The 19,640-nt window shown below is 38.5% G+C and overlaps 1 protein-coding gene across 1 annotated transcript in view; it reads right to left on the bottom strand.

Moving 5' to 3' along the window:
• LOC106674178 overlaps window positions 1-16,462 on the bottom strand; it is a 35,643-nt gene extending 19,181 nt beyond the window's left edge. Inside the window, exons 1-5 of the mRNA XM_024230316.1 lie at window positions 16,382-16,462; window positions 16,139-16,290; window positions 13,510-13,556; window positions 13,325-13,422; window positions 2,007-2,126 (exon numbers count right to left, since the gene is read on the bottom strand). Coding sequence (XP_024086084.1) covers window positions 2,007-2,126; window positions 13,325-13,422; window positions 13,510-13,556; window positions 16,139-16,290; window positions 16,382-16,462 — 498 coding nt within the window. The remainder of the gene's footprint in view (window positions 1-2,006; window positions 2,127-13,324; window positions 13,423-13,509; window positions 13,557-16,138; window positions 16,291-16,381) is intronic.
• Window positions 16,463-19,640: the final 3,178 nt, after the last annotated feature.

The raw sequence follows: 19,640 nt of genomic DNA, 5'->3' as shown, positions 1-19,640 counted from the left end.
TGAGGGAAAAATATGCAATTTATCATCCCATGTTTTTTTTCTGTGACTATTTTATCCTAGTAGCAGTTTCATTCGTAACAACGTTTAATTGATTAAACTTCGGCAATACACTCACCCGGGATAAAAATTTGAATAACAGATGAGGTTCTGTTCCATCCGCCTCGAGTAAACAACACTCGAACACAATGCTATGAATAACACACATAAGAAAATCGGCTAACACTGCATCTCGATGAATCATCGGTTCCATAACAACCTGCCTTTATCGATCAGTTAATCAGCTTAGTAAATCTTTTGTCGATACAAATATGATCGCAAAACGTTTTCACAAGGTCACACCGAAAACACTAATGCCAGCTGCACCCGGGTGATATATGCCATGAGAAACCATCCAATTCTGGCTCTGAGTGTGAGGGATATAAGGGACAAGGAGGAGTCCGAGCGTTCTCAGGATGGGACTGTGTAGAAAGAGCTTGAGCAGTAGGGTTAGATGGACCAGGAGGTTGGTGTCTATCAACTTTATCAGCTATCTTATCAGTTCTTTGAAAAAACTTAAGTTGAGGTCGTTGTGGATAGTGAAGTAAGTGATGTAGGAAAGAGCTTTGATGATTTGTTTGAGGGCTTTTGATTCGATGCGCTGGATTTGGATGGCATGGCAGAAGCCCACAGTTCAACTCCGTATGTCCAAAGGGGCCGCAGGAAGACTTATACAAGATTTGTTTCTTGCTGTTCAACCTCTTCTGAAATCACACACTGAAGATGGTGAAATGCCCGAAGCACTGCAGCTTGTACACGGCAGATCTGTATGCGATTTGGCACGCGCTCGGGGCCTCAAATCAGAACAGATTTTCCGTGAACCATTTTGTCGGGAACCTTTTAGAGATATGCTGAGCTGGAGATTCTCTGAAAAGTGGAAGGTACAAGGACACGTCGGGATAAAGGGTAACGAACGAGAAGACAAGGGACGATTCGGTCCGATGATGTGCGAGCAGCACATAATGCGTTGGCCATGTGAGTGGGCCGGGTCATACCATAAGCTCCTGCTGGTTAAGAGCACTGAACGATCCGACAGTCTGAAACGAAAGGAAAGAATCGTGTTAACCCGCCTGAGGATCGGCCATATCTGCCTGTCAGACAGACACCTGCTTTTGGGTCAAAACCAGCGCAGGTGTCATCTGATCAAAGGGTTCTGTGCCTTGACCCCTTACATGGGGACTGACGAAAAGATGGTACTTGAGCCAGCAGATCAAATGTTGCGTCCTGTCTCTATCTCGTACTTAAGAAATGTGTTACTTCACATATAGAAATTGAATATACGTGGTGTGTACGTGTGTTATGAGAATACATTTCTAGTTGATATTGATCGACCCTCCGTAGTTTAAACTGATGTATTGGATTTTCTTGAGGTCAAGAAGATCCAATACATCAGAGAATACATTTATTTATATTGTATATTATATAATGTGTTATTTGTAAATAATTCAATTACTGTGAGGGCCATTGGTGGAATATCAAATATCTCCATCAGTCATAACAGTGAGTCGTCAATTATAGGCAAGGGACCAACCAGAGTCTGGTGGCCTTGCCTTTCAGTGCTTCCTCTACAGTCAATGATTTAAATATTGACCTAGTCAATTATTCTGTCGGATCTTTAACGAAAATTTTATCATTTTTATCTTAATAAGGATTTAATACATGTCATTGTTGCTTTGTAAATCTGCTAAATTAGCCTATAAAGATTATTATTCATAACATTGAAAAAATCGATAGAGCATGCTGCCGATTTTTAACGATGGTTCCTTTCAATCCTGTACGAAAAAATTACAGTTGTTGTTGACTGTATATTAAGTAACTGGTATTACTGATGTATATTAAGTTTTCATTTTTCGGGTGTTTTTTCGTCGAGTATAATTTCTGAAATTATCGTCCTGTTGAGAAGTGCTCGCAAAAATTTTACTATACGGTTTTTCATAGACGGAATAGGACAGAAAAGAAATCTCTCTCACCCTGTGTATTGTCTCTTCGAACGTGTTGGCTGCGACTCTGGAAGCTTTTTGGAGTAACCTCATTTTGTCGTAGTCCTGAGGTAGAGGAGTCGTCGACTGGCCGTCTTCGGGGGTCGCGACCTGCAAATAAAATCATCAATGATTAAAGAGTAAAAAAAAGACAAGTGTTGCTTCCGCCCTAGGAGAAACGATTGAACGTCAACCTGACTGAAATGAATAAGGGCAGGTAAGAAGTCTGACTGACTTAGTGTACGGATCGGGGACAATGGGCGCAGAAGTGCTGACTAGTCGAGTGTCTCAAGTAGACCTGACTCGTCACCCACTCACTTCTCGAACCCTGTCGAAAATCCGAGATAAAGAACCGCCCGAAACGTCCTTCAATCAAAGCGACGCTAAGATAAAATATCTTCACAACACTTAAAAAATTGGCCTTTTTGTTTTTACTTTTGGCGATTGACGGAACTTAAATTAGACGACGGCAACTATCCGAAAACTATTACGGCGTATAAGGCACTAGTTTGGCCGTACTGAAGAAACTGTCATGGAACCGGTGCGGGTGACAATATGTGTCATGAAACTCATAAGTATCAATCATAGTTGAGGCAATTTTCATCAAAGACCAGCCTATGACATGAACTTTCATAACTAATCAATAAATACCGTGTACTTTTTTGTTCTTGTCCGATGACAGCAAAATTGCGACTGTGAATCAAGTTTTTCTAAGGTTTAGATGCTTTTTTCGTTAAATGGTAAATTATAGAGCCATTCGGTGATTTTTACAAGATCTCCTTGAGTGGGAGAAAAACTTTTAAAATGCCAAGCAACAATTTTATGGAACGAATTACATCAAATTATCATGGATCGGCAGTACCAGCGCGTTTCTAGCAGTTTTCGTTTTAATATTTAATAAATGTTAAACAATACGAAGTCGAGCAAGATTTAACAGTAGAAACCTTTTTTTATTTCAAAAAGTAAATTAATGTAATTTATGCCATACTGGTCTTAACGTCCAAGCCATTTGATGTCGGGGACGAGATGTTAGACTACTTTATAATCTTTTCTTTTTGCTTCTTGTTCTCCCTGGGCAGTTAGGGGTAGTTAGGATCACACTGGAGTACCCCAGTCTCCTTTTCAAATTAAAATATCCTTCCCCACTATCTCATCGTGAAGTCCTTTCCCTCGGATCGCTGGCTCTCGCCAACCTGGAAACATCAAGCCCAACAAGGACGGCGTTCGCCAAGGTGGTATCCTCGGACCAGTCCTCTGCACAGTTTACACGGCTGACATACCACGGCTCACATCACAACCGTAATCCCCTTACATTCTGACCATATTCTTGTAGCAAAACCATCCCAATATAACTTTGATCTCATTACTGACTCGTGCACTAGGTAACGCATCAAGCTAAATGAAAAGAACCTGCACCTGATGTTCACAATTAGAAGCCCACCAGTGCACATATACAGCAAGGCAATCCCTTCATCGAACCAACTACTTGGACAGCAGGCTTACATGGAACACACATATCAAACATAACAGGCCAGAACTCAACTGAAGGTACGGACGATTCGGACGCCTACTTGGACCCAATTCCGCCGTGAGTACATACAATAAATGAACAATACATAAAACACTAATTAGACCAATGGATAACCAAGCCATCCAACTTCCAAAGAATCCAATTCTTTCTATAAAAAGTCTTCTATCAAGCATCCTCAACGGTCCTTTCTACGTTAATAACCAAACCATTCACAATGACCTAGACATCCCTTCGTGGCGGACTTGAAAAAACACGTTAACATCCATTCCAAGCTCTCCTTCCACACCAATCCTCTAGCTCAAGCTTCAACGCCCCACCCTAGTAATCCAACACGTCGCCTAGTACGAACCACTTTGATGACCACCAAACAAACCCTCAACCAATCAATCAACAATCCTAAACACGGAGAATTCCAGCAATAATCAGCTGTATAAAATGTATAAATTTTATGTAGAAAGCAAAAAAATAAATTAAAATATCTTACAGGGGGTTATATAAATATATAAATAAAATACAACAGACCACTAAATCACAACACAAAAATGCTCTGATGTGATCATGTGACAGATCTACAAACGCACTGCCTTCTGCATGCCCCTAACGAACCCAATCACGCTTTTCGATGCTCTTGACCAAAATTTCATGGTCCACACCAAGCGCTGCCAGTATAATCTGTGTGGTTTCCGTACTGAATATCCGTTATTGCGCCTTGACCTGTACCGACAATTCGTAGTGTATGAGACAATTAATTTGATGATGTCAGGCAGTGCCTACAATAAGGGCGACATGGCCATATTATCCACCCACACTATGGATACTATTGTCCTGACCAATAAGTTACCATTTCCAAGGAATGCGGTCGGTGAATATTTGTAGTAGAGGGGGTCCTGTTCTCCAGCAGACCCAGTCGCTTGCCCAACGCTTGATAGACCTGCGGCGTGATTATGTATTTTAAGTTTGTGACGTTTCTGGGGTGTTCCAGCTTATACCCCTGAGCCATCACGGAAACACGTTTGATAGACCATCCCAACAGGATAAGCAAATCGAAAAGATCGACAGCGTCAAAATTAAAGGTTCATCGCGCCAAGGGGCAACACGTTGAAATCTCACAAAATTCCACGATTTGAACACCTAGCGTGGCAACATGAGAGTTAGACGCACTAACATCTTACTGCGGTCTCCTGAACTTCTGTATCCTTATATTCATCCGTTTTTACTTTACGTATACGTATAATTTTCCCATGTACCATTACCGGTACATATTAAAGTGTGTGATGCTGCAGCATAGCGAAGTTTCACTCCACGGCCTTGTTCAAGAAGTTATCAATGATAGAATATTAAGTTTGTTGCCACCCCTTTTGCCAAAGTCGTTACGGCTTATGTAAGTTGTTAAATAGGCGTCTGCGTGAGTCGGCCTGTTAAACAAACGAGTCAGCGAATTGCCTCGGGAAATAGAGTCAGTCGGCCCGGGAAGCGGCGTTCAAAAGTGCTCGTAAAGAGGTAAAAGAAGTTTTACATCTTCCTTCTCTTCCTACCGTGCCTGCCAGTTAAGGAACATGCAAATATCTCACGGCCTATTCGTCTTCGGCGTCCTCGAACCTATTTCCAACCATAAAAACAGGGATAAAATCCTCAGGACAGGACCGCTTATTTCATTTTTATGCAAAACCGTCTATTTTTTTGCGGCTTTACATTTAGAACACTGTCAGGCTAAGTCGCAAAGAGATTAAGACGATATATATATTCATCATTTTTAAAAGAAATTTTAACACCTTTATGACTAATTTTTTTCTATTATTCTTGGACCTAGACTAGCAAGGAAACCTCAACGCTATAGACGCAGGAAATTGTGATTACACCACGTAAGAAGTATTAGTAGCTGGAAGAATACAAGCAGAGAAAGCTCAGCTAACATCAAGCGAATTTTGTGTTACACCTTCACTCACTAAAGTGGATACAGTATTAACCCAGACAGCCAAACAATGCAGATTAAAAGAAGCTTTAGCAGATCTAACTAGCTATGATTTTGTAGTTATTGACACTCCTCCAAGCTTGGTAACGAAAAAATCCATTTTTTAGCAATTAAACGTTGCATTTACATTAATTAATCTTTATGTAAGGTATTGGTTGAAATGAAAAAAAATAGTGTCACGAGCGGGATTCGAACCCGCGACCTTCGGCTCCGAGTGGAATCGAAATCACGATAGTTCAAGTGGTTAGAGCAGCGGCGTATTGAGGCCGAAGGACGTGGGTTCGAATCCCGCTCATGCCACTAACTTTTTCATTTTAACCAATACCTTAAACAAAGATTTATTAATTGCAAGAAGTTATTTGGTCAAAAGAACCACGAAATATAATGGGAGTAGTGATAAACGGCCGGCTCTGGCTCAGGGAATACTGGCGCACTTGCAGGGGTCTGATGGGGCATGACTCGATGGGGTTGACGATGTTATGACGTCACTGTTTCTTGTCTTATGACAACACTGAACGGGAATACTAGCGCACATGACGTCATTGCAAGGAGCTACTGGCGCATGTGGGAAAAGGAACATTAACGTCATAACATCGTGAAATCCCATGAAGTCATGTCCCCATCAGACCCCAACAAGTGCTCCAGTATTCCCTGCGCTAGAACCGGACTTTTATCACTACCAATGGGGTTGTATTTACATTGGTGATGAACTACCTTTGAGAAAGTAAGTAATATATTTACAGCCGATTCATATCAGTAAGTGTTTACAGGACTAAGAAAATTTGTCTTAAACTTAAGGGAAGAACTTTGGAAACACGAAAAAATTTATTTCATAACTGATTTCGTAATTTGCTTGCCTAAGGTTAGAAAAACAATATGAATACCACAGGATTTTTTTCAATTAATTTGATTAATTTTATAGAAGGATTAAAATTTTATGAGATACGCTGGAATTAATGGAATAAAGTTGTGTAAGGATGAAGTAAGTTGAAAAGTATCTCCAATACAATGGAGAATTGGACTTTTTAGTTCAATTTGATATGTACGATAATCTCTCGAAGAATTGACGTCTGCTCATGGGACACCATGTGTAAACATTGCTTTAAAAGGGGATGAAATTGAATTATTGAAAAATTTTGCGGATTTATTAACCCAATTTCACCGGTGTAACCACGCTGTCATTTAAAATATAAAATTTCATTCGAATTTTGCGTCAGAGTCAACCAGAAATATGGCCTAACTTTTGTGCTTTAGGATATTGCTCTTGTAACAAACACACCGGAGCCCTTCTCGAAATAAAACGAACGGCTTAAACTAACAGGACAGGGGGAAAAAAGGGCTTAATTTATTTAGGCAGACGCGTGCCGGGTGCTTTTTATATCGAGGAGCAAGAAGCCGAGGCCGTGAATCACCTCATAAAAGGAAATGGATAACGCCGCAGGAACCTCGGGTCACGTACTTTAGATCAAACCGAGAAGTGGAACGTGACAAACTTGCGGTCGTCGCCACGTCTTATCTCCAGGCCAATAAAAGTCCGCAAAAATGAAAAATACAAATGCATAAAACAACCTAGCTTCCGTATCATCTCTCAGCAAAGAGTGGCGGACGAGTTGGGAGGCTGATGAGACAATTTGGTGGACGATGAAGTTAGTACAACAGCTATTTCAACTGGAGGAAAAATCCTGATCACTTTGCAAGGAATCTGTCAGACGTGGAACCAGTCTTCTCAATCCTTAAAATTCCTTTCCATTGAGGATCTAAGATAAGGAAATGTATCAACTATTCGAGCATATTTCAACTCGTCTGTTAGAAATATGAGCTTAACAAACTGAGCCAAACAAAAAATGAACGCTTTTTTAAAAACTTTTTTAATTTGCCAGCTTCGAATCTAACAAGGGAACGACAAGGTTGGTGTATCACGGATTTGGACCAAACTTTTTTTTTCTATACTCTAAAATATCGGACACATATCCGCCACTTCTTGTGAATAGGCCCTGTTTTCGCCAAAACTTTTTTTAAAAGTTGAAATTTACCGTTTTTTAATATTTTTATTTCATCGTTCTACGTGTATCTATCATTTTACAACATTTTTTATGTAGATTGCAGTAAAAATATAGTAAAATCTATCAAAGTTTACCAATAACGAAAAAATTTCTAAAAGTAAAATCGGTCATAAATTTTTTTTCTTAAAATTAATATAAAATTTCGTTTTAGCACCACTAGAGACCCCTAAAAATAAATTTTTGCTTGAATTTAAATTTATTTTTGATCTAAAAATTTTCCGATTTTTGTCAAGTCGTTATCGGAATATCTGATTGAAACGGATTTGATTCAAAAATGGCTGAAAGGATTTTAACGACAAGCAAACCCTTTGAAAGAAGAGAAACGTAGCTTTTTAATGACTATGTAGGATTAAAATATACAAAATATTTCTATAAGAAAATACACAAAATAGCAACATTATTAGAATATAACATATTAATGAACATAATAATATTACAATTAATTAAGGTTTTTAGTTGAGATTGGTCAAGCGGACCACGAAATTAGTGAATTTAATTAATATAATAATAATAATTAGAAATTAACCACGTTTTATTACATGGGAATAATAGTCCAATTTTAATTGTTCGATACAGTTATAAAATGCACTTGACAATTTCTTGAAACGAATTCACTGCAGACAAGAAGGTAAATAATAATCAGTCAAAAAGTTAAGTTTTTAATTTTTAATTTAAACTACTGATTTCCAAAAGTTTGCAAAAGTCAGTATCTAAGGTAGAACTAGAATTACAAAACTAAGCTCAAATCCAAGTTTTGACTAATTTCTGACCTACTTTGCTTACAGAATTGTTGTACCAAAACAGCTATCAAAAGTTTATCAATAACCAAAAAATTTCTAAAATACAAACTTTTTCATTTAAACTAGGTCATACAATTTTTTTCTTTAAAACTATTATGAAATTTCGTTTTAGCACCTCTAGAGACCCTAAATATAAATTTTTAATTATTCAGAAAGCGTGAGATGCGGTCTGGTGTGATGTAGGTTTCGGAAAAACATTTTCTTTATCGTGCCAACGTTTCGATCTTTATTGAGATCATCTTCAGGGCTTGGGATTTACAAACATTATTTAAATTTAACAAATACATGTAGGATGTGGAAAAAAGTGAATTTATACAATGCAAAAAATATATTTTTTATATTCAATCAAAGTATTTCCACTCACTCTAATTCACTCATTTCTAATCACCACATATAAATTTTTGTTTGAATTTAAATTTATCAATTTTTTTACCCCTAAAGTTTGTTTGATTTTAAGGAGATCGAAATATCTGATGGAAACGGCTATAATTTAAAAACGTCTAAAAGATTTTCATACTTTTTCTACTACATTTTCAAACATACCATTTGAAGAACATAAAGAATTTAAGAAAATACACAAAATAGCAACATTATTTGTCAGAAATTAACCTCGTTTTATTACATGGGAACAATAGTCCAATTTTAATGTTTGATACAGTTATAAAACGCACTTGACAATTTGTTTAAAACTATGAAAATTGGTCCACTAGCTAGCTTTTTAAAAATGATTTTAGTTCAAGCACTAGGAGGATAAAAGGTTAGAAGAAAGCACTTCTGGCAAGAAAGTCGTCAAAATTATTAGTCAAAAAGTAAAATTTTTGGCATCAGAGGGTTTCATAACGCCTGAATCACGACAATGAGGACAAATCCAGGTTTTGATCATTTTCTGCCCTACTTTCCTAACAGAATTTTTTTTTTTTTTTACGAGGGGTCGCAACAGCAGAGGTCATATAAACCCTCAGGGTGCCGGTGTTTTTGAAAAAAAAGCCCATTCCATTTTTAAGTATGTCGGGTTCGAATGCAGGGCCGCTGGATTCGAACCCAGGACCTTCAACTTACAGTGATGAACGCCTTGGCAACGACTAAACCGTCGCGGCCACCGACGCCCCCTTCAAAATGAATGAATTTGAATTTTGTTTAGAATGCGATGGAGAGTTTTGCTGAACAACGTCCATTATAGTAAATTTAGAATAATGAATTAATAAAGAGTAAAAATAAATAAACAAATTGTATTACACAAAAATATTTTTAAATCTATAAATAACGATTTATGATTATTGAATTAAATTTACTCTATATTTTCAATTTTTATTAATATTTTAATTTTATTTAATATTTTTTCTCTGGTAAGAGATTTTTTTATTAATTAACATCATTTTTATCAAAACCTGGGAAGCCTTCACCTATCAAAACCATATGGTCGATAATTCTTTTTAAATAAATTGTCAAGTACATTTTATAACTTATCAAACATTAAATTCGATATATTATTTCCATTTAAAAAAGGACAAAAAAAACGAGGTTAATATTGGATAATTAATTTTATTATAGAAATTTATTATAAATTTTTATGTTATATATATTGTTAAAAAAATACATACCTCTTCCTTCAAATGGTGGTCAAACACCGACTTCTACAGACTTTTGAAAATCCATAGTTTAAATTGAAAGTTAAAAAACTTAACTTTTTGACTGATAATTTTGACGACTTTCTTGCCAGAAGTGCTTTCTTCTTAACTTCTTTCCTCCTAGTGCTTGATCTAAAATCATTTTTTAAAAGCTAGCTAGTGAACCGATTTTCATAGTTTTAAACAAATTGTCAAGTGCGTTTTATAATTGTATCAAACATTAAAATTGGACTATTGTCCCCATCTAATAAAACTAGTTTAATTTTTGACAAATAATGTTGCAATTTTGTGTATTTTCTTATAGAAATAATTTATGTACTTTAATCCTATATATGTCATTAAAAAGCTACATTTCTCTTCTTTCAAATGGTTTGTTTGATGTTAAAATCCTTTTTGCGATTGATTCCGATAACGACGTGACAAAAATCGGAAAAATTTTAGAGGTCAAAAATAAATTTAAATTCAAGCAAAAATTTATATTTAGGGGTCTCTAGAGGTGCTAAAACGAAATTTTATATTAGTTTTAGGTATTCAGAAATCGTGAGATGCAGTCTGGTTGGCAAGAATGGCACAATTACACAGAAAAAAAACTTTGAGCCCTGAAGATGATCTCAATAAAGATCGAAACGTTGGCACGATAAAGAAAATGTTTTTCTGAAACCTACATCACACCAGACCGCANTTGACATTCATACAAATGAGTAATCCTGTAAACGTAAACAGAATATTTTATATAGATTTTTTTTAATGAAAACTTAAAATCCTGCATTATTTTCCGGACAACCCGATACATAAAAAAATACTGTGAAATGATATACTCACATAGTTGATTTGGGCAAGTAGAACGACGAAATAAAAATATTAAAAAACGGTAAAGTTCAACTTTAAAAAAAGTTATGGCGAAACTAGGGCCTAGTCATAAGAAGTGGCGGATACGTGTCCGATATTTTGGAAGTGTAGAATCACCAAAAAAAGTTTGGTCTAAATCCGTGACATATCAGCCTTGTCGTCCCCTTTTAAGTCTTAGATGTATTAAAATGACGTCTAATTTTGCGTTCAGTTGGATGAGAAGGAGCGATATCCCTCACTCCGGACTGGTAACTATTAGTGCGGTTCAATTATTAACCAGGTTTCCAGAGGCCGCGGGGCTGCTTCCAGCACTGGAATAACATTAATCTATAGAACAGGTCTGGACCTCGTGAATCATTCATGGGGAATATATTAACTTGGTCCGCTCAAAATGTTCATTTCCCCGCGCGCCATCAAATTGATATACATATATTATTTACTCAGACCCTTCATCCGTCTTCCGCCCCGATGAATCCCTCAAAATGTTATTCCGGTGATTTACTTCTATCCGAATTCCACAAGAGAGCGTTTGTATTTTTAATTATTTTGGGCGGAGGTCGGTTTTTTTTTCAATTTTTCACTCAACCTGCATTTAACAATTGCACCCAGTACGGTATATAAAACCTCATACAGAACGCTTACTGCGTTTATTATTTTTCCCCTGTTTCTACACAGTGTACGGACCTAAAAAAACGTATATTCATTGCCACATATCTTTGTCCACTCACGTCCAACATGTATTTGCCGCACTTCAACTTCTGGGTTCGAATCCCGGCCCACCCCATGGAATTTTAATTGGTAATTATATGCAAAAGGTATTGTACATTGTAAACTCCTCGTCGGCGACACCCAACTTGATGTTGGACTTTAAGCTCTTCTGTATGACAGGAATTAGTTTACTTTGTCCACAGACGATTTGAACATGGCAGGCAGATCGCCAGATTCCGGAAAACAAGAAGTAGTAAGATTTCCTCACAGAATCACTACGGTGATGGACCTATGGTTTAGTCGTTACCGATCATCCTGGTCTGCCTTTTCTCGCTTTTTAGTTTTCTCGACATCTTCAGTGCTGAGTCAGTATGATTACCGTGTCATCTCCCCTGACGTCTCTGATGTACCAAAACAGTGAGGCAGTCCCAAATGATTGGAAACTATCGAACTAAACCGAAAAGTGTGAGATTTGTCGGTGTGGTCTGCGAGGTGATAAACCTGTAATTTGATCTTCGGACTGATGCACCCGCTTCCAGGACGACCTCGCATGTGTACGGTGGTTCGGACAAAGAAGTAATTGTCCCACGCGAGGAAAGCTTATAACTGCTCGCTAAATCCCGTCAATGAGCATTACAACCGATGGGTGAGGAACGGTGAAGTGAAGTGCCGGCCGTACTTACACAACTTAGCGATCCCTGCAACTCAGCTGTCGACCCAATGAAGAAGCCTTTGTACAGGCAACCTGATTTTGCTGAAGGAGGAGGGAGTCGTACGGCCTATGATCCAGCCCAGAGCTACTCGGGAGGGTGAGTTACCTAATCAGCTCATTGAGGGAAGGCGATGACCTGAGTTGGAACAGTGTCTCTATATTGAAAATTGCACAATATTGGCTAGAACGTGCCTCTTCTTTAAGGGGCTCATTTACGTCTCAGGACGGTGGTTGCGTTTTCTTTAGACCAACTCGGCGTGTGGGAGGCGTTAGCTAACTTCACCATCCCAGTAACTATGTGTTAGTGGTATTCCACGGAGCTAAGCAGATAATTGGTCCAACCTCAGTACTTAGCAACTGGCTTTCGTGAGCCTGTACTTAGCGAGGGTAGAGGAGAGGACAAATGAAAACTACGCCTAAGGAAGGTTACACCCAGCACTTAAAGGCACTACTACGGTTTGTCTCTGTTGGGTGATTGGGTGAGGCTGGGTCATGCTCATGCAAACCAATATGTTTGGCCTATGACTGCGCGTTCAAAGCTTCGTTTGCTGGTGAGAACCAGGTTACTATGTAATGTGCGTGGGGCGAGAACTGACCAGTCCTCACAGTTGTAATGATGGCCCGAGATGGTTCTCGCAGTGGAGTAGTAATGGGCTTAGGCCATTCGCAGAATATAGATGTAGATAAATCGTTAAATCTTAATCTTCGAGGGACCGATATTTGCCCAATGATGTGGCTAGGTTCGCAGGGAATTTCGCCTCAGACAACACTGGAAACGAATAAATGCCGAAATGTTTGACAGACCAATTCTGTGAGAATAGGAAGGCCAAAACATCGGTAACGACCAAAAGTTTGTCGTGTATGATATCAAAAGTAACAAACCATGTCAAGCCTGCAAGCGTGGTTTTCGATCCTTTTATACAGTAAATAGCACTCCTTTTATACAGTAAATAGCACACCTTTTCACGACCAATCAAGATGGCGTCGTCAACAGGAGAGAAATAAGTTACAGCTTTGAACAGAAATAAGCTACAGAATGAACTTACCCTGTGATTGGACCGGTTGGAAGCGTGCTTGTCCTTCCGATTCGTCTTCAGATGCCTCAACAGCCTTATCAAACTTGTCCTCTTCTTCCCTGGCCGCTCTGAAGGGAAAATAAAACAAAAATAAAATACAATCAACAAACGAGAGTTGTAGGAATTTTCATTTAATTAAACCTAGCGATAGTTACCTGAAGGCGGAAACTCGTAGAAATAGGCTGATCTCGGACTGAGCCAGCTAAAAATGTGAATACAAAATTAGATTAATTAAAATTAATAATTTTAGTCGCGTTTTATTGGCATAAATAAACAATAGCATCTCTTAAATATTTAGATTTTATATTTTCCTGCCTCCATAAATAAGTTGTAGGGATTAGAGTGGAATTTGAGGTTAGAGCGGAATTTTTTGTAGCTCGGTTATCAACTTAATTTAAAAAGGTTAAAAAACATTTAGATAGTGGATGGTTCGATTGGAAACATAAAACGGGGCGTTGACGAATTTAAGGATTCGTGATTGTAAAGTCTGGATTGATGATAGAATGATGGGACTGAAGGTGAAGGTTATATATTGTAGGGGCTTTGTGTCGTAAAACTTGATTCGCCAGTTTTTGATTTTTGACAGGTGGGACTGGAGAGTTTGGGAAGGGATGCAGAGTACACCAGAGGTCTGCTTTCTTCGGAGATTGGAAGGTTTAGTTGAACTCCACATTTCTATGCCTTAGCTCCCTATTGAGTTGTATTTGTCAAGTGAGTGCTTAGACGTTATTGTATAGTAGTATTTTAAGTAATCGGTATCGTCGGTTCAGTTCTGTACTTTTAAGTCGTATAATGGGATTCCAGGTGAGTCGTTTGTCTGGATACAGCTCTACTGGCGGATGACTTTCGCCGGGAAGTGGGTATGCTGTATTAGATTGGAAGTAGGGTGTTGCGAAGGGAGAATGTTATATTTTAGTTAATTAATCTTTATGTAAGGTATTAATTGAAATGAAAAAGCTAGTAACACGAGCGGGATTCGAACCCACGACCTTCGGCTCAATACGCCGCTGCTCTAACCACTTGAGCTATCGTGACTTCGATCCACTCGGACACCAACTCCCCATCGGTAGGTTGAGATGTCGTGAGCTTTTTCATTTCAGAGTTATTTGGTTAATCCGACCACGAAATATAATGATTATATCTTAGGATTTGGTGGTGTATAGCTAAATGCGCCATTTTTTACCCATTCTTCAATGGAATATAGGTGTGTCTAAAGGGTTCGGTGAGCTATGACGGGAGTTCATCAGTGTACGTTGGGATAGTGGTGTCGAGGCGGGAAAGGACACCAACAGTATATACTCACGACAGTAGCGGGCCGAGGATGCTACCCAGAAGAACAGCGCGCGTAGAGTGTAAGGATCCGACCCATACTCTAAAGTGCCCAGGTTAGATTTAACTACTACTACTACTAATTTTGATGTGATTTTATATATGCTAATCTAGTACTTAAGTAACAAATTATTTCTTTGATGATCTGTTGATAAGCTTTGTTTATACCACAAAATTAATTTAGTATTGGTTGTACGAGTCAAGTTTACATGCTCTAGCTGAATAATTGGTTGGTATGACTTGATCTAGCATCTTCCATTCCGAGACATCGAAGCAGAAAGGGCCCATTTGTCTATTGAATAAAAATTAAGCCCCATAAAGTCTACCGAGTGTGTCAACTCAGTTGAGAATAGCAGTTTATATTTTTGTAGAAGTCCCATAGGATATCACCCACCGATTTGACAATCCCACAAGAGTTCCTCCAGTCCCTGAACTTGTTTCCACTCTTCTGTATTAAAAAGGAAAATATGTGACAGATGTAGGTGAAATACGGTCTGGGTACTTCATGCCAACCGGGAGATAAGCTCAGAAGGCAAACAAGCGGTAATTCAATCGAAAATTGCTTTCCACCTTCATATTTTTCTCTAAAACAAGAGCAGAGAAGAATTTCTCTTCTCGACAGACACAAGCGATTTATCACAGGCGTCAAATCCACGTCAATCCAGTCATTATGTACCAGTACATCTACCACCGTATATCTTCATTCACCAGCTTATTCCATTAACATTTTGTTACGTCGTATATGTTTATCAAAAAAGTTATTTTGTAGGACTAAAATATTATTCCTTGTTTAGTAACATATTTATACAGTGAAGGTATTAAAAATTTCAGGCAACTTGTACGAACATGTAACACTTTATATCATAACTACCTTAAATTATCATAGTTTATTTGTGGTATTCCACGGAAATTGATGTTCTCTAAGTAGATGAGTGAAAACGGGGTTGGAATAAAAGGTAGGAGGGAGACAACGGACAGTCCTAGCGGTTAGTCCCATTAGGATCGTCGACGAGGTCCTTTTGATCTCCTGAGGCATCTCCCACTAATGGGATCCAAAGGTTGAAAACCCTCTAAACCACCCACCGCAAACAGGAGTTTATTGCTCCGTTTATTGCCCCGGCATAATTACAGTTTTCACGGTGCCGCATGGTAATTTTGTGTGATAATGGGAACAAATTTGTTCTTACGCTTGTATTAAGTTTAAACTCGTTTTGTAAATTATTCGTTAAGTAATCTCGCTGAGTTTGTTTTTGGATGCAATGAGTGTATATATTATGAAAAACCTGCGCAAATTCGGAACAAAGAAAAATAGCGCATGACCAGAACTCACAATAGCAGATCACTCAACTAAAATTTCATTAATTTATTTATTTCTTTACAATTATAAAATATATTCCGTATAAAGTCTAAAAGTAATACCAACTCTGTTTTAAAAATCAAGTTTTTCTAACTTACTTTTGGTAGTTGTGCTTGTTTATTTGGTAGGGTTGGTGCGTAGGGGAGGGCCGCGCAGCGTCTTGTGGTCGTTGTCCTGTTTTTCCGTAGACTTGGTACCCGGTGAACCCGTAAATTTCGTCCTCTTCCCTATCACTCAGGCAACTTGAGGGCTGAAAAAGAAAAGTTCTTTTTATTTTATTGCTATCTGTAGAAAATATATACATTGAGCAAATAGTATAGTTAAGTACAAATCTGACAGACCAGAAGGCAGTGGGAAGAGAAGCCATTGATGAAACTCTCTTTTACATAATTGGGTGGGTTAAGATGAGGTCCCGAGGTCATCGTTTTAAACGGCATGGGGGTTATAAGGGTGAGACGTTAAGGGAAGATTTTGGGCTAGGGTTAGGGTTGAAGGATAGGTTTATAATGGAAAATAGGGAAACTTGCTCGGATATCTTCCTTCTCGGATGGGAGGTCTCTAGGCCATCGTTTTAAACAGCATGGAGGATTATAAGGGTGAGACAATGAGGGAAGAGTTTGGGTTAGTGGGTTAGGGTGGAGGTTTTATAATGGTAAATAAGGAAGCTTGCTCGGATATGATCCTGCACGAATGGGACTTTAAGGTGTTGGTGACACAGAGCATTGAGGATACGGCGGAGAATTTTGGATGGAAAAGATCGAATTCATTGGATGTTGGAGGATTTTGGCCAAGTCCCACAGTTCGACTCTGTTCGTCCATATAGTTCTGATGAGTGTTTTATAAACCATTGTGCCAGTATATTCGCGAACCAGTAGCGCTCCGTGATCCTGTAACCACTTCAAGTGGAGACGAGGCCGCGAACACGGTCGCACCGCAAGAGATCCGCAGTGTTCACCCCAATGTGGAATGATTAACATGTGGCCCAGTCGTTTTTGGCGAGCAAATTTCTATAAAAAGAGAGGTAACCACGGACTTCACGTTGGACCTAAAATCCTAGACTTAAATTGGATTCTTTAGGATCCCACAATAATTGGTATTTTTGGGACAGTTCGATAAGAATGACACATTTTTCTTCCGGGCACTACATGCTTTTGGAGATTGCACAATGTGATGTTAGGTTACAAGAGCGGTACACACTATATAACGTTCCTCGCTGCCGTTCACAAACCAACTGAGCTCCCTTTTGAGTTCGCATAAAAAAGTTAGTTTATCACGTATGCTTAGTGTTGCTGAATAGTCCTTATCTTTTGTTAAGTTCATGTCATTTTAATCTTCCTGGGTTTCATGTAAGTCTGCTATCTAAGTAAAGCCCAAGATCGCTACTTGGTTGGATGGTGGTATTACCTCCTCGATTACGTGCGCTAGCGGGCAGGTTTGACGTTCGAGCGTTAACGTAACTTCTTGGCTTTTGTGCTCGTTCAACCTGATCCGCCATCGAGTGCCCCAGTCGATAACGAGGTTCAGATGGTGGATTGTTTCTGTGTCTAGGAGAGGATTGTGTGTAGATAAGATTAGGGTGCGTCCAGGTTAAGTTGTGTGTTTGGATGTGGTATGCCAGAAGCTGGTGTAGAGGACTGGATCTAGGATACTTCCTTGTGGTACCCCCGTTTTAATTGGCGATATGGAGCAGAATATATCGTGTCGACTACTCTTAATCCAAATGATGATTCAAAATTATGTTTTCAGAGGAGAATATGGTTATTAGCCTTTTAAGGTAGAACCGTTCCAAGATTATAGATAAATGAATTATTCTTTTTATGTAAGGTCTTGGATGAAATAAAAAAGTTGTGTTACGAGTGGGGTTGGATCCCTCGACCTCCGGCTCTAACTACTTGAGCTGTCGTGACTTCGATCCACTCGAACACCAGCTGCCCATCTCAACCTACAATCTTTCGAATTTTCCACTGTTTTTTTTTTGGCCTTTTTTCGAAGTATTGAGCCGAAAGTCGTGGGTTCGAATCCCGCTCGCGACACTAACTTTTTCATCTCAACCAAGACCATACATAAAAAGAATAATTAATTGAAATAATTAATATGGTCAATTAGACCACAAAACAAATGGATTATGGATAAAGTGGGAAGAAGGCTTATTGGTATATAAGAGGATGGGGCCCAGCAGGATTTCTGTAGTTTTGGTACCTTACTTATTAAAGATAGCTTCCACTTGAAGGGTAAATAGATTGTGCGAAATATTATATTGTAAATAGTTGTAATATTCACTGTTGCTTTGATAGGTACATTTCGGAGGATTTTAGGGGTAATAAGATCCTCGAGGATTTCCTTTCGGATAGGGGGAAAGTTCTATTGATCAAAGTTCATTAATTTGGTGCGGTTAATCATAATTTATTCCGGTTTAAAAATAATAAAAAAGTCTTCCGTAAGTTATGGAAAGCACAGGAAAGTTGAAGTGCAAAGCATTTTGTTCTTTTTGGCTGGGTCATCATAAAATCGACGTACAAGAGGGAACTAATTTATTAAAAATTTAATATTTCATTCTTAATAATAATATTTAAAAAAAATTGCCGACCTTAATAAAAATAAGTGGATTTTGTAAGCCAGGACCGGAATCTTCCTTCCTAGGATATTAAATTCTTGGCTAGCGATGCAAGACGAGCAGCTCATTATGTCCGAAACATCAAACACTGCGGTCCGTCCCAAAATTAAACTCCGAGACTTCGACTGAGTTTCCGCTTTAAAAAATAGGACTTTAAAAGCACTTCCGCTATCGGCAATTCGCCTCCACCATCCTCTATCAAGCCACCCCCTTAAAACCACTACCTCCAAAGGAAGACCGCTAAAACCACCTTAGCCCCCCCCCCGTCGCTGTACTTGTACATGAATAATTCTCGACTGCGTCGAGGCTACTGGGTTTTAATAAGGCTACCTCTAATAGAATATGCATTATCTAGTAAGGCACCAGGGTCGAAAAGTGGGTACGCCCTGTACCGGTTTGCCCTAATCTCTGCAAAACCACGATCCTACTTATTTCCCTACCCCCTTCAATATTAAATAACTGCTCCTGTCTCTGATGATGTTAATTAAAAAAAATATTGCCAATGTGCTCAAAAAACACGATTTAGAAAAAATTTCCAAAACAACAGGTTCAGTTGTATGTAAATAATGAAAACGATGCATAAGTTTTAACTTTAATGTAAAAATTTTAGGACTTACGGTTGGCAGAAAATTGACACGGGTTTCACACATCAAGGGAGTTCTATCAAAATGCCAATACCTTTTTATCATTTTGTGTAGGAACGAAATGAGCATCAGATCATTCTATATGGCTAATGTATTATATTCCATTAGATCTGTACTAGATTTCGATTCTATATTCTTTGGCCAAGTTTCAGTTACTAAATTTAAGAAAATAAACACCATTAATTCCATTAGATTTCGTGGCCCGTTTGACCAAATAACTACTTTCAATTAATTCATCTGTATGAAAGGAATTGGTTGAGATAAAAAAGTCAGTGTCACGAGCGGGATTCGAACCCACGACCTTCGGCTAAATACGCCGCTGCTCTACCACTTGAGCTATCG

This window comes from Cimex lectularius, unplaced genomic scaffold (genome assembly GCF_000648675.2).
Source record: "Cimex lectularius strain Harlan isolate CLEC.00 unplaced genomic scaffold, Clec_2.1 scaffold264, whole genome shotgun sequence".
In the NCBI taxonomy this organism is placed as follows: domain Eukaryota; kingdom Metazoa; phylum Arthropoda; class Insecta; order Hemiptera; family Cimicidae; genus Cimex; species Cimex lectularius.
This window is presented reverse-complemented; position numbering and strand designations above follow the sequence as displayed.